The sequence below is a fragment of the Mauremys reevesii genome, linkage group 1 (genome assembly GCF_016161935.1).
Source record: "Mauremys reevesii isolate NIE-2019 linkage group 1, ASM1616193v1, whole genome shotgun sequence".
Taxonomy (NCBI): domain Eukaryota; kingdom Metazoa; phylum Chordata; order Testudines; family Geoemydidae; genus Mauremys; species Mauremys reevesii.
This window is the reverse complement of record NC_052623.1, coordinates 182,558,595-182,572,115: the sequence shown is the minus strand read 5'-3', so window position 1 is coordinate 182,572,115 and position 13,521 is coordinate 182,558,595. Positions and strand designations below refer to the sequence as shown.

Here is a 13,521-nt window from a genome sequence, read left to right as displayed (position 1 = left end):
AAAGGTGTGCCTATCCAGCCTCTGGATGTCCCTACAACAAATTACAAGAATGAAAATAAAATTAAATAGTATCTTACCCCTACAGCCAGCTCCTCTCAATCCCAGAAAAAAACCTTACCCCACCCAGATCCGCGTTTATTTCTTGTTTAATGGAAAAACTGTGTTAAACTCAGACATCATGTATGCTAACTGGTGACAAATGCCGACTTTTCAACATTAAACACTGCACTATTTCATTGTTTTGCTAAGGAGCAGGTTTACTATACCGTTTTGTGACTACTATGTTTGGTATGTTTGGGCATTAAAATTCTCTTTCATTATGTGTTGAATAATAGCTAGGGCAGTTAGAGGGACAAATTAAGGATAAATACAGTACTCTTAAAAGTCTTCATAGCACAAGCTACAGTTTGTAACCAGGCACTATGTCATAATCCTCCAGTGCAAGAAAAATCTTGTTGCTGCAGGCCTGAATGTCATACAATAATAATAATTTGGAGATATACCAATCTCCTAGAACTGGAAGGGACCTTGAAAGGTTATTGAGTCCAGCCCCCTGTCTTCACTAGCAGGACCAAGTACTGATTTTTGCCCCAGATCCCTAAGTGGCCTCCTCAAGGATTGAACTCACAACCCTGGGGTTTAGCAGGCCAATACTCAAACCACTGAGCTATCCCTCCCCCTTTACTGCACATGTAAATTCTGCTTCCTGCAGGAGCAATATATTTACAATATATTTGGTATCCTCTTCTATTTTCTATGAATGACTGCAAAGGTACTCCCAAGATTGTAGTCCAAATATTTTCCTTCTGTTTATGGCACATGTCTCATCAGCCACGCACAATATATTCTACAAGATTCATTTGCCACCGCGTGATACTACTGAGGCTTACATCATGCATCCTGCTGCTTTTCTTTCTCTGACAGGGTACCCCTGCTTCTTAGTGAAAATACGATGGGCTTTCTGCTCTCATTCCATATTTCAAAGGCAGGCATGATCCTTTTTGTATTGGCTTTTCTCCAAGCTAACTGCCAGCTCTCCCTGATGGCATTACTGGAGGATCTACAGCATGTTGAAAGCCCGGGCTTCTGTCACTATGCAAATAAAGAGGTTCCACAGAGTTGTCTCCATGAATTCACCTTTCCAGGAAGTATTTTATGGCCTTGTCTATTCCCCTCCCTCCGGCCTACCAGTAGTTTAAGTACAGAGAAGGTCCTTTGGCAGGAATTAAGAGAAAACGTTGAGTTCATCAGTGTTAGCACTCAATGCTGCCACTCTCTGAAATTCAGCTCAGTAAATCCAGGGCAGAAGCGCTGACCAGGCTAAATCTAGATATCCTGGAAACAGAGCAGTAGTAACTAAATCAAAGGGTTTTCTCTTCCCAAAGATGTGGTTCCTTCCCTGAGCAGCTCTTTTCTACCGCAACCAACAGGAAAATAGCCAAAATTTGTTGCTAATACTGGCATAACCAGGCTGGTTAATTCCAGATTCTTACATTTGTGTCACATTTTACTATCTGTAATTAGAAGTTCCCGATATGGGTTTAAAAGCCAAAACAACTTTGCAGTAGGTCTGCCATATGTGAACTCCATTTATTTATTTTTACTTGCTAGCAATGCCATTTTTTAAAATTCAGATCTCTTTAAAACTGCATCTGTTTCACTTGACAGTATTCCTCACCAGGTATCACAAATGACATTTTGTACAGTTCAAAAGTTGTTTCATGGTAGTGATTTACTGTCCTTCCTTTTTACTGAGTGTCTGTAGCCATTGATCATGGAGTCTTCCCTCACTCTTCCCAAATAGCTTTAATGTATTGTCAGCATAAGGTTTCCATTTGTTAATCTGTAATTGTACAGTTTAGTTTTAGCTTTTGCAATGCAGCCCTAGCAGATTTTGTTCTGAAAGACAGAGAACATTTTCTATGGGTTTTAAATAATCTTTCCTAAGAAGAGAACTGTGGTGCCATAACCAGATGACAGGAAAATTCAGACTCCATTATCTCTTTAAAGAAAGTAACAAAAACATATAAGAAGGTTCCTAGGAGTTGTTCCAACTGCATTAGGCTATCATCATGTCTTTTATGCTCTTATTCAAGTAGCTTCTTTAAGGTTTCTGACTGGCTTTTTTTAAGGCATTAGTATTTACTTAGATTGTAATAGTACCCAAAGTAGCTAGGTCCTTTCTAAACACAGCGTAAAACATGGTTCCTGCTCTGAGCTGTGCAAAACTTCAAAAAAAATGCTTAATTTATGGCATTGCTTCAGTTTTGAAATGGATGGAGTTACACCAGTGTAAATCTGATAATGGGGATTCTCGTCCCTTCTGTGCTCCCTAAATTGTCACCGGTTTATAAAATGTTTTCTGCTAGAAATCTCTATGATGCCTATTTTTTGTCTTTTCTTTGGGAGAAAAGCAGGTTGAGGGACTAAATCATCTCAAATAGCTACACACACACATCCTCCATAGTTCAGAGTTTCTCCAAGGGGGTTTATATTACCCCCAGGCAATGACTACAGAATTTATAAACATTTTAAACTGAAAGTTGTGCATGTTTTAACCTGAGAAGTGATGAGTTTTCAAACGACTTGGCAGGTGCTCTCTTTCTTTATTTTTTTTTAATTTTGTAATGAAAACCTTTTTATTCAGTGGCTACTGCAAAAAGAAATTATCAACTTTATTATTTAATAGTTGGTTTCAGTAAAGTCTGCAATATAGAAATAGTTTGAGTAAGTTTCTTACTCACCCTCCTCCCACTAAAAGCCACTTCACTGCAGTATTTTTTTCACCTGAATAGCATTCTTCATCTGAGGAGCTTAAAATAATTTAAAAGTAAGTTTCACAGCTCCATATAAGGCAGATATTAATAAAATGCTGATTTTACAAATGAGACACAGTAATACAATGGGGATGGGGCCAGATTTTAGTGCCCAGCACCCTCAGTTAAAGGCCAGATTTTCCAAAGGGTTCAGTCCCCAGTAGGCATCTAAATGAAGTGACCAGATTTTTAAAAGTGCTCAACAGCCAGTAACTACCACTGAAAATATGTCAGCCTTATGCTGGTCTGAATTTCCTGTGCCAACTAAAAAGGCTAGTGACATCTTGACAGTAACACCAACACAGAATTGTTTGTCACATACATTGCAGAGCTCAGTGAGATGCAGAAAACAGTTATGACTTTGAATCTTTGCAATTTAAGTTGACCTCTTGTTGCTTGTGGCTTCAGAGGTGATGCTACTAAACTACCACAATCTATGTGGTGATGACATACTGTGCAGTTTTGATAACATGTGCTAATAACCTAACCACACATGCATCATATTTCACATCATATTTGTCAAACCGGTTCTAGGCATAATTAAATTTTTTCAGCACTGAATTTGTACCAGTACAGTACCTGTCTTTCCCAAATGGTAGCATCAAACTTTTGAATACACCACCCATTCCTATGAGAGCATGCTACTTTCCTGAGATGTCTTTATTACAGCACAATCCGTATGGGAGTAGCATTTTCAGGTGGAGCAGAGAATTCCAACCAATCCGCTTTGGAGACCTATTCAAATGCCATCTAGAAAGAGAATTAGACTAGTTGAGGTTTATTTATAACTTGAATGATATATGTTAAGGCTCTTGACAGCTACTTTTCATTGGCATTTCACTTCCTTTCTTTTTCTTGTTGTGCATTTGAAGCATTATTGTTGAAATTGTTGGGGATTCCACCACTTCCCTCAGGAGACTGTACTATGCTCTAGATCAGGGATCAGCAACCTTTGGCACGCGGCCCACCAGGGTAAGTCCCCTGGCGGGCCGGGACGGTTTGTTTACCTGCCCCGTCCGCAGGTTCGGCCGATGGGGGCTGTGGGAAGCTTACCACACAAGGCACTTCATTGAAGTCAATGGGACTATTTATAGTCAAGTTATTGTTCTTTGTGAATAAGGGTATCCAATCAGGCCTTAAATGAAAATAATTTCTAACAGAATATTTGAAAAAATGTCAAATTATGTATGTATCTGCATAGTAGTAAGTAGCAGCTAAAAATAGCATTTCTAGATGGAGGCCAAAGAACAAGGGTGAAAAGAGAGACCCTAATTCTTCTATAATGTACCTGGTATTATTTTCTTATATTCTTCCTAGTTGTGGCATGCAGACATATGAATGGCAGTATTTAAATTTTTTAGAGCTGGAAATGTCGGTCGTCTTTTATTGCTCTGTAGAAAATGATACTTTACACAAATGACTGCATGAGAAATAGGCATCTTGAGGATACTAAGGTTTTCAGATTGCCTTGATAAGATCAGCGCAACATACAAAAAGTAATCACTGGAGAAAAGGAATACAGCACATTGATTTAGACTACCTTTTTTACCAATACATGTATTTAAAAATGCAAGCAAGACAACTACGCAGTATTGGCAATCAGTTTGTAAAAAGCAAAATCTGCCTGCATAATTTAATTATTTTTGTAGTTAAAAATAAAAAGTGTGTAATTATATTTGACTGTTTAGTGATGTCAGGTTTGGAACATATTTCTGTGGGGGTTGAAGCCCTTTTATGAGTAGTTACTCTAAAATTAATGGAAGGGCGTCTGGATTTTCCAAAAGAATTAGCAGACCAGGCTCAATCAACTCATTAAGCACTCACAACCCATCACACAGACCTTTCTATATCCTTTAGTCCAGCCACTCCAGTAGTTGTTATTATCTGGATTGCTATGGGAGCCCTAGTCATGGACCAAGTGGTGTAGCGCACTGGGAAGAACTGGGGGAGTTTGTAACCTATCGCACGACAACACTTGCTTTTCAGAGAACTTGCTCTCCTTGACTAACTCTGCAGCTTCTCCACTATGTCCACTTCTTGTCTTCTCTCTGACTGGCCCTCTGGCTCTTAAATGCTCTGTGCCCGCTCTATTGCCTGTCACCCTACCTATCTGCTTCTCCTTCCCAAACTACCTGTCTGCTCCACCCCAACATACGTAAACACACACCTGCCACTAGCATCCCATCTCCCATCAGTCTCTGTCCCTGTAGGCCTGTCCAACCTCTCTTGTTTCTCACTTGAAAGATGATTAATGTGGCATAAAGGTAGTTCTTTATTTGATTTTCAGAGGATATATAAAATTTGGGCAACATTATGAAAATATTTTTTCCCTTGCAACAGAATTGGAAACCACATTACCAGTCACCTGAAATTTTGACAGGCATTTACAAGTAAATACCAGTTCATTTAAAACTTCTTGCATTAAAGTTTTTTAAAAGCAGTACATAAATGAAGATTACCATTATTTGATTCCTATTGTATAGAATTATATTGTTTTGAAGCTTTTATACTAGAATATATAGTGCCATAGAAGAGAAGTGTCAAGAAGATGATGAAGAAATAAAGATTTAAGTATCTATGGTTCTTTAGAATGGATTTTAAAGATTTGATTTGAAAGATATAAAAAGATATAAAAAAAAAACAGAGCTCTGATCAAATAAATTCAACTTGCCTCAGCTGAATAGCAAGGTACCTTCTGAGAACCTGTCACTAATTTACAAACAGTTATACTGATAATTAATGAATAAGTAATATGATAATTCATGGCACTTCTTTAGTGCCTTCCAGCACAGAATCTCAACAGCACTTTATAAATGTAAATGGATGAAGCTTCTTATCACCTTAGTCCTTTGTTTTGTGAGGTAGATAACTATTACAATTTTCTCAAATGAGAAACTGAGGCACATGAAGATTGTGACTTGTCCAAGTCCTTATTGGGAAGGAAAGTCAAACCAGTAACCGAGATTACCTAACTCCATGTTGTGTGCTATAATTTTAAAAATCAGACTATACACAATGAAATATTAGATCCACGTTTACGTACACTTCTGTGGGGAAAATTAGCTATTTAGAAATGCAGACATTACATACTGTGTGTTTGAAGCTATTCTTGATCACATCTATACATCTGTCGACTACAATAGTTGTTTCACTGACATCCACAACTGTACTTGTATTTAGCATTGGGACCAGAACTAGCAAACTCTTGTTCTAGTGAGTAGACTTATTGACATCAGTAGTCCCAGTGAGACAGATAGGATTGGCATGAATAAAGTATTAAAAGATTGTCATTAATCAGTAAATCACTTTTGTTCATTTTTCTCACTATAAGAAAATAATTTTAACAGCAATAATTTTGCTCTCTCTTTGTATTTAATTTTTAAATGCACAACTCTATTGCAATGTAAAAGTAATGCTTAAAAGACAGTTGTTTACTTAAAAGTGAGTTAGTTTAAAAATAGCTTCAGGTACTACACCTCTTCCTTAGTCTCTTTGCCAGTTTTTGTGGTTTTGCAGTAGCATTTTTCCTATTTAAAAACTAGTGTTTTCTTTCTCTTGTTGCTATAAGAAAAACCATCACAGACATAGTGGAAACCAAATCACTAAAAGCTGTACGCAAAGTGCTGTCAAATGCAAAGCTGTAATAATAAAGAGACTTTTCTGACTTCTCTTCAGTTATAATAACTTTAACTATCAATAGAAGACTAATAAAACTCAGGAGTCCAATTTTTTTTAAGCACATGATGCCTCTTTAACAGACTTGCTTACATTTTGATATGAAACTCACCCTTTGCCCTCACCACAAATCTGTAGCTGACATCATGCCCTGTTTCTAGAGGGATTTATTTTCATACATTAGTATCCCCAGTGTTTTTACAGGTGGGCAAAAAACTTCATTTGCTCAATGGAGTTATTTTTGACATACAATAACAAAATCCTCTTTTTTAAAAAAAAGTTGGAATTTCAGCATTTATAAATTAACTTGATTTGTGGGAATGTAATTGACCAACTAAGACAGATGTGTATCTATTGGAGGTTTCAGATGAACTTTACTGTGGAGAGCTTGATGGCTGAGCAGGCACTGGGCCTGGCAAGGGACAGGCCATGCTGCCTTTACCTTATACACCTCACTGCTTGGTTTTAGTCCCAATCCAACTCCTCTTCCTGTGAGCGAGAGCTAAACTTTTCTCCTTTTTGGTATTTCTAAAGAAACAGAAAAGTGGTACTTCGGAGTGAATTCCAAAGTGCAAGAATTTAAAGAACATTAATTTGAACATTGTTAATTTTTCTTATTGGGGTCTTCTGATGTGGGATGCAAGTTGTTGGGTTTTTTTTTTTTTTACTGGAGATCCTCTGAAAATTCCAGAATGTGTCTGATTGTATTTTTGCATGCTTTGGGCAGAGAGCTGTTCTGTTCAAAAAGGGTGATGCTGTGTAGTGTATCCTAGTACAACCAAAGAGTAACCTGAAATTCGGCTTTTGAGCTGAGGAGTGGAACTGCATCCCAAACCCAATAGGCCATCAGTTGGCCACTTCTCCCATAATGACCGCACCACACCTGAAGCTGGTGCGGGGGTTGGGGGATGCATTGTCTGGCTTGCTGTAGGAAGGTATGTATCTCATTAAGGGATACAGAGGCACGGAGTGAGTTTGCAGCAGCCACAGAGCAAGTCAGTGTGAGGATGCTGACCCATCCACCCAGCTGACCGGAATAGAGGGGAGTTGATATAAGTACATGCCAGGCAGGAAAAGCTCTCTTTTACCTGGTCCAAGTGGAGCAGCATCCACCCTCCCACCCATGGAAGTGGTGAAATACCAGATTTGGTCAGGATCCCCTGTGGGCACTGCACTAGTCATTCCTTTCTCATGGGGCCTGGGAAGGAAGTTTTTGCTTAGGCCAATCTGGCAGTGAGGGAAAAAAGTGGGTGTTTTTTCACCTTCCCCACAGCAGTATCAGAGGTGGTTTAGTTGGAAGCAAACATGGAAGGGGAGTTAGGCTATGATGTTGCAACTCAATATATGGGGAAGATAATCAGTGCAAGTACTGCATAGGAAAGGGATACAGTGATCAGATGCATGGACTGTGGAGGATTTAAAGGAGGTATTTTTTAAAGGAGTGGAAATGGGGGGAGGAGGTTGGTGCTCTTATGTGATTGATATAGCAGTGAACCACTCCCTCACCCCCCCCCCTTATTTCAGCCCACCTTAGCTGTAATTTGGGGGAGGAAGTTGTAATATTCTGGCAGCAGGATGAGAAAGGAGGAGGTTGCCTGAAGCCCCCTAGGTATATATTGAAATGATCATGGAATTACCTGCATTGTACACTTATCTGCTGGGTGCTTACTCTCTTACAGTTAATAATAAGGTTGCAAGCTAATTAAATCACATCTAGTGTCTCTTGTTTTCCTCTTGGTATAAGCAGGCAAAGAATTTATTTGCCTGTATAATGTGAACAGGATTCTTTGTTGTTTTCCTTTTGAGAAGTAGTGAACCCAAATATTAACCTGAAAACGACAATTCAGATTACCTTTGCAAAATTGAAAATAAAAACTTGAAAACTTCACTTCTCACACTCTACACCCTCTCCTAAAATGAATATTCCTACTTATTTGCAATGTATGCTGTATTTCATCCAGTTTTGTTATATCCAGTTACAGCTTCCTGGCTGTACCCTGATCCAAAAGAGATACTGTTTGAATATGGCATCTTATGTCTACTTATTTTTTGTAGCACACCTGCAGCCCACAATATGTTCCACTTATTTGAACAGTAAGCCCATGTTTGCCATGTCTAATGAATTTTGACAGGCTGAATATTATTAGTTTCTTCAGTATGTTTCATCGGAGGATAGCATATTGCAGGTGTTTACTAGCTCATTATGAAAGTGTACTCATGCTTAACACTAGTTCTTTTTACTCTCTATAGAAAAGGGTAAAACCAGATGAGGGTGTTGAAGGAAATGTGATTTGTGATTATATATATTTAATATTTTTTAAAAGGATATATATTAAAAATGTATTGACATGTATTGAAGATAATGCAATTATTCATTTTATAACAATGACTTTGATTTGAGTCTTTTGTTGTTGTTTTGTTGTTTTTGTGGGCTTTGGAAATGCCCATTTTTTTCTTTTAAAATACATCAGCAAATAAATGACTTGGTATTGGAGTTCCTCATTACATGCTTACTCTTCAATAAGTAAAACTAACCAGCCAGAGACTGTACAATTTCTAGGATTATGATAATTTTCAAATATTAACAAAAGATGCATGTATGTTTTTCACATAATTGGCTGTTGATATCTATATTACTTTACATTAACTCTGTGCTTTGAATATGTTGATAAAATGAAGGAAAAAGAGTAACCAGTATCTGTTTTGATTATCAAATTATGTGCCATTTAGTTCACTTGCAGAATTTTAGACTGAGAATTATGATTCTGATGCATGCAGTCATTATATCTAAGCTGCAAATTGGGACAAACCATGCCACTGATTTTTAAGCAAAACTCCCTATTAATAGACATTAGGTTTAAAAAAGCCTTTCCCAGCTGTAGATCTCAATGTGCTGTATAAAGAAGGGTAAGTATCTGGATTTGCGTTTTTGCAGATAGGGAAACTGAGAATCGACCCAACCTATTCGAGGCCGTGCAGCAGTTTAGTGGCAGAGCTCAGAGTAGAACCTATGTCTCCTGATTCATAGTTTAGTTTAGTTTAGTTTCCTATCCATTTTACCAGGCAGCCTCCCCTTAAAAAGTTGATGGGGAATCCTGCTTAAAAATCAATGGGATAACATAATTCTAAGTTTTTTTGCATATTTTTCATATATCAGAATATATTTGTGCTTTCTAAGGTCCTTACAAAGGATCCTGTTACTTTTCTTTTGTTTTACTTTTTGTTTAGTTTTATTTGTTTAATTTTATTTATTCCATGTTTTCTTTCTGTTTTGTTTTGTTTTTAGTTGTGTCTGGTAAGTTGAAATTTTATTGGCCATCTTCTAATCACCGTATCACTGTGACTGGAACTTCTCTTCCCCTTTCCATCCATACCCTTCCATGTCCTTCAACCAATCAACTTCCATGTTTCACTTGTTATTGACAAGACAGACTGCACAGAATAGATTCTGCATGAAGTATGGGTAACTTTTTGGCAAAGAGCAAAGGTAATGGGTTGCTAACTTTTTGTCTGTTTTTAAATAATGTACAAGCTGATTCCTGATTTCATTTCCCCCCTGTTACCACACAAGTCATACTTAGTGTTTTCCTGTATAATCAATTCAATTTATTTTAAAGATTCCAAGGACAGTAGAAGTTATTTTTCCTTAGTAGCTAATAGCTGCAGCGTCCTATGTAGATAAATATTCATGACAAGCTGCACGTGTACATTTGACCCTAGTTAAGAAAGCAAACTTAAATTAATATTTTGTAAAGTGTTTTAATTTTTTTTTCTGGTGCAGTGACCACTGCGAGTGGGATTTCCAAAAGCACTCAGCTGCACTCCAACTCTGTTACCATTGAAGGCATTAGGAGTTTTACTATTTACTTTAATGAGAGTAGAATTGGAACAACACCCCGTGTGCTTTTGTAAATCACACTCTAAATGACTGACCAATTGACTTTTCCCTTCGCTTCCCTTCATCTGCACAGTACTCCCTGAGCAACCCTCCTCGTAAGTTGAAATACAAGGATCCCACTGCCTTTCTGATGGGCACTATTGTAGTCCTTCCTTCATAATTATGTAAGCTCTCAAACACAGTGACACCAGGTGCTATGTATCCTAGTGCAGCAGAATATAATTTAGAAACCCTGGGCTCTACTCTGTGTGGCATTATCCCAACAGCCATTAAACAGGCAGTGAGGCCCTAAATATACCTTTAAAGTAAAGAGGGTCAGTGCAAAAGCAGGATAGGGAGACTGAAAAATTATAAACAAGCACCCCTAATCCTAGTTTCCTAATCTTTCCCCACAGCCCAGTGGCAAACACCATTCAGTTTACCAATCTGCTTGCAATACTAAATTAAATCCCTTCTGTAGATGTCAGAAATCCTCCAGTACCCCCCACCCCCAGCCCTTCATGATATTAAATGTATCCAGGTTTTCTGTTTTAAAGGTATGGTGATCACAATGGGTCTATTATTATTTCTATTACTGGAACATCTATGTGGGACTTTATTTTGAATAGCTTCTTAGTTAAGTCATTCAACGAAATGTTAACATTTGTGTCCAGGTATAAATCACCCCAACATTTTGCTTATAAATTCTGAAAAGGAACATTTTGGTGTATTTTATTCTGATCTAAATAGGGAGCATAGTCATAGAATAGATAAATGGATAACTGAAAATATTGACGTGGATTAACAAAGAAAACAAATTGTGCAGAAGGGATGTTTGGTATCCATGGGTTTCATCTAGATAGGTCACAGTTGTTTGAGTCATAGAATATATTTTAAGCTGCACCACCTAAGTGACATGAGTAATTTAAGGTGTTTAAAGTGAAGGAAAAACCCTCAAAAAAAGAAAAGAACATAAAATTGTTAAAATGACTGATTCAAAGCATTCACTTCACTCTGAACTGAGACAAGGGGGGAGAATAATTAATGCTTTGGACAGCTGATAAGAAATGAATTTGAAAAATGTAAACAGTAAGTAAAAGGACTTTTCATTTAATGCAAATTTTTCCAACTGTAAGAAGATACCACCTAACAGACTTTATATTCTATTTTTTCTGGGCTAGCCCCATCAGTGTATCTAATGCTGTCAAGTGCTCTAACTTATTTTAAATGTAGCTGACATAATTTTTGACATTCTGTTTACTGCTAGATGAAATGGTCATTTAAGTCGGTGTAAATCAAACAGTTTGGACAATGCTGGCAGGATTTATAATGTTAGGATGAGCAGATGTTTCAAATTTGCCTTCATTTACATATATATTTTATTTGAACATGCCCTTGCCTCTGTAAATGAAGGAGGAATTCAGCCCCACTGTTACTTTAAATTCATTCCTTTTCACTAATTGGATTGAAGGTTTTAAATGGTTATCATTTGCACAGTAGCATTTCTGGGGCTTTTGAGTTAAATGGAAAATTTTTGAGAGCCTGACTTCATCAGATCGTTCTTATAAAAGCAACTAAAAGTCGTTTATTTCTCCTGAGCTTTCCTAAATCAAAGAGGGTGACTTTTGTGTATGTAAACTTGAATGTGCAATTACTCCATAGCATTTAGTACAGAAGTGAACAAAGTGTGGCCTGTGAGCCAGATTCAGCCCAGAGATTTCTCCGTTGTGATCTGTGGCCCCTTCTTCTTTTAAGACCTGATTGTGACCCTTGTGATCACGCTGGTGAATGCTTATTAGTGCAACTCAACTTATTGAAGTCAATGGGACTTAAATCTCGCTTGGCTAAAAGTTCACAAACTTGAATAAGGAATGCACAATCAGGATCTTAATAGGGAAGAGCAGCACAAGAACCAACAATCTTGGGTCAAGATGAAGCACTGAATGTTGGGAGCTGCAGTCTCTTTGTGCCGCAGCTCCATATTAAAGGTTGCTTATAACACGCTACCTTGAAAACAAATACAGTGTGGTGCTCAGGCAACTGGCAAGTTGCCATTTGGCTTTCAGTGGGGTGAACTTTGGACTGCAGATTTTAGTGTATTTTAATCTCCTACAGAACCTCCTCATTTTGTTGTGAAACCTCGTGACCAGGTGGCTGCATTGGGACGGACAGTGACTTTCCAGTGCGAAGCAACTGGAAACCCTCAACCAGCCATCTTTTGGCGGAGGGAGGGAAGTCAGGTAAAGCCAACTTTCTCTTCTTGTTTCATGTCAGTTTCTTTAAGCAATAGTGCCAAATAGAGGATGGCAGTTCCTGCAGTTATTTACCCACTGAAGATAACTGCTAAGCCTGCAAATGCTCAACCCCATCTGCATTATTATTGTGATACATCATGTGAGCTTAAAAATATTGTATTTTGTGTACTAAATGGAAAGGAAAACTGTGTTCTGATTACTGGGCTTGTCTTTTTCCTAAAATGTAAAGGTCAGTATAGTAACAAGCTGGAAAGGATGAGTACATTCTTAGTGTGCTGTTAGATGCACAATTTTCATTAAATGTTTTTGAGAAAAATTGATGTAATATCTATATAATAATTAGAGATGGGACAAAACCAAAATCCTGCATCCAAAAGTCCCAAGAGTTTGGATCCTGGCCTAGCACTGTAATTGGCTGAACTACAACATCATGTCCAAACACTAGCACATTTTGAAAAAAAAAATTAGATCTGGGCTTTGTGGCTTGCGCTCACCCAGAAAAATAATCTGCGGTGTTTATGTATCTGTGGCTAACTCAGATGTGTACAGTACTGCAAGTTGCTTCCCCTCCCTGTGCTTCAGTTTCCCTGTCTGTAAAATGGGGAGTAAAGATACTGACCTACTCTGTAAAATGCTTTGAGATGAAGAAAAGCACAATATAAAATCTAGTTGTTGTTGTTGTTTGTTATTTAACACTGTAACATATCACTTTTAGGGAGGAACTTTTGAAGGGGACAAGTTGAATAAGGGATCATTTTCAGTGAAGATAGGGAATTTCTCATTTTTCTGTTATTGAGAGTACTGATTGCTTGCTATTGAGCTTGGTGGGTAGTTAACCTTTTCTAAACAATAGTCAAAGTCAAACAGAGCTTGGAATTGGCTCCTTTTTTTCTATTTG

At 37.7% G+C, this 13,521-nt stretch overlaps 1 protein-coding gene across 20 annotated transcripts in view; it reads left to right on the top strand.

The window, feature by feature from the left end:
* ROBO1 (roundabout guidance receptor 1) overlaps positions 1–13,521 on the top strand; it is a 1,025,913-nt gene that overhangs the window by 923,792 nt on the left and 88,600 nt on the right. For all 20 annotated transcript variants that reach the window (XM_039532354.1, XM_039532376.1, XM_039532316.1 and 17 more), the window contains 2 exons: positions 9,778–9,786; positions 12,484–12,608. In XM_039532354.1, coding sequence (XP_039388288.1) covers positions 9,778–9,786; positions 12,484–12,608 — 134 coding nt within the window. The remainder of the gene's footprint in view (positions 1–9,777; positions 9,787–12,483; positions 12,609–13,521) is intronic.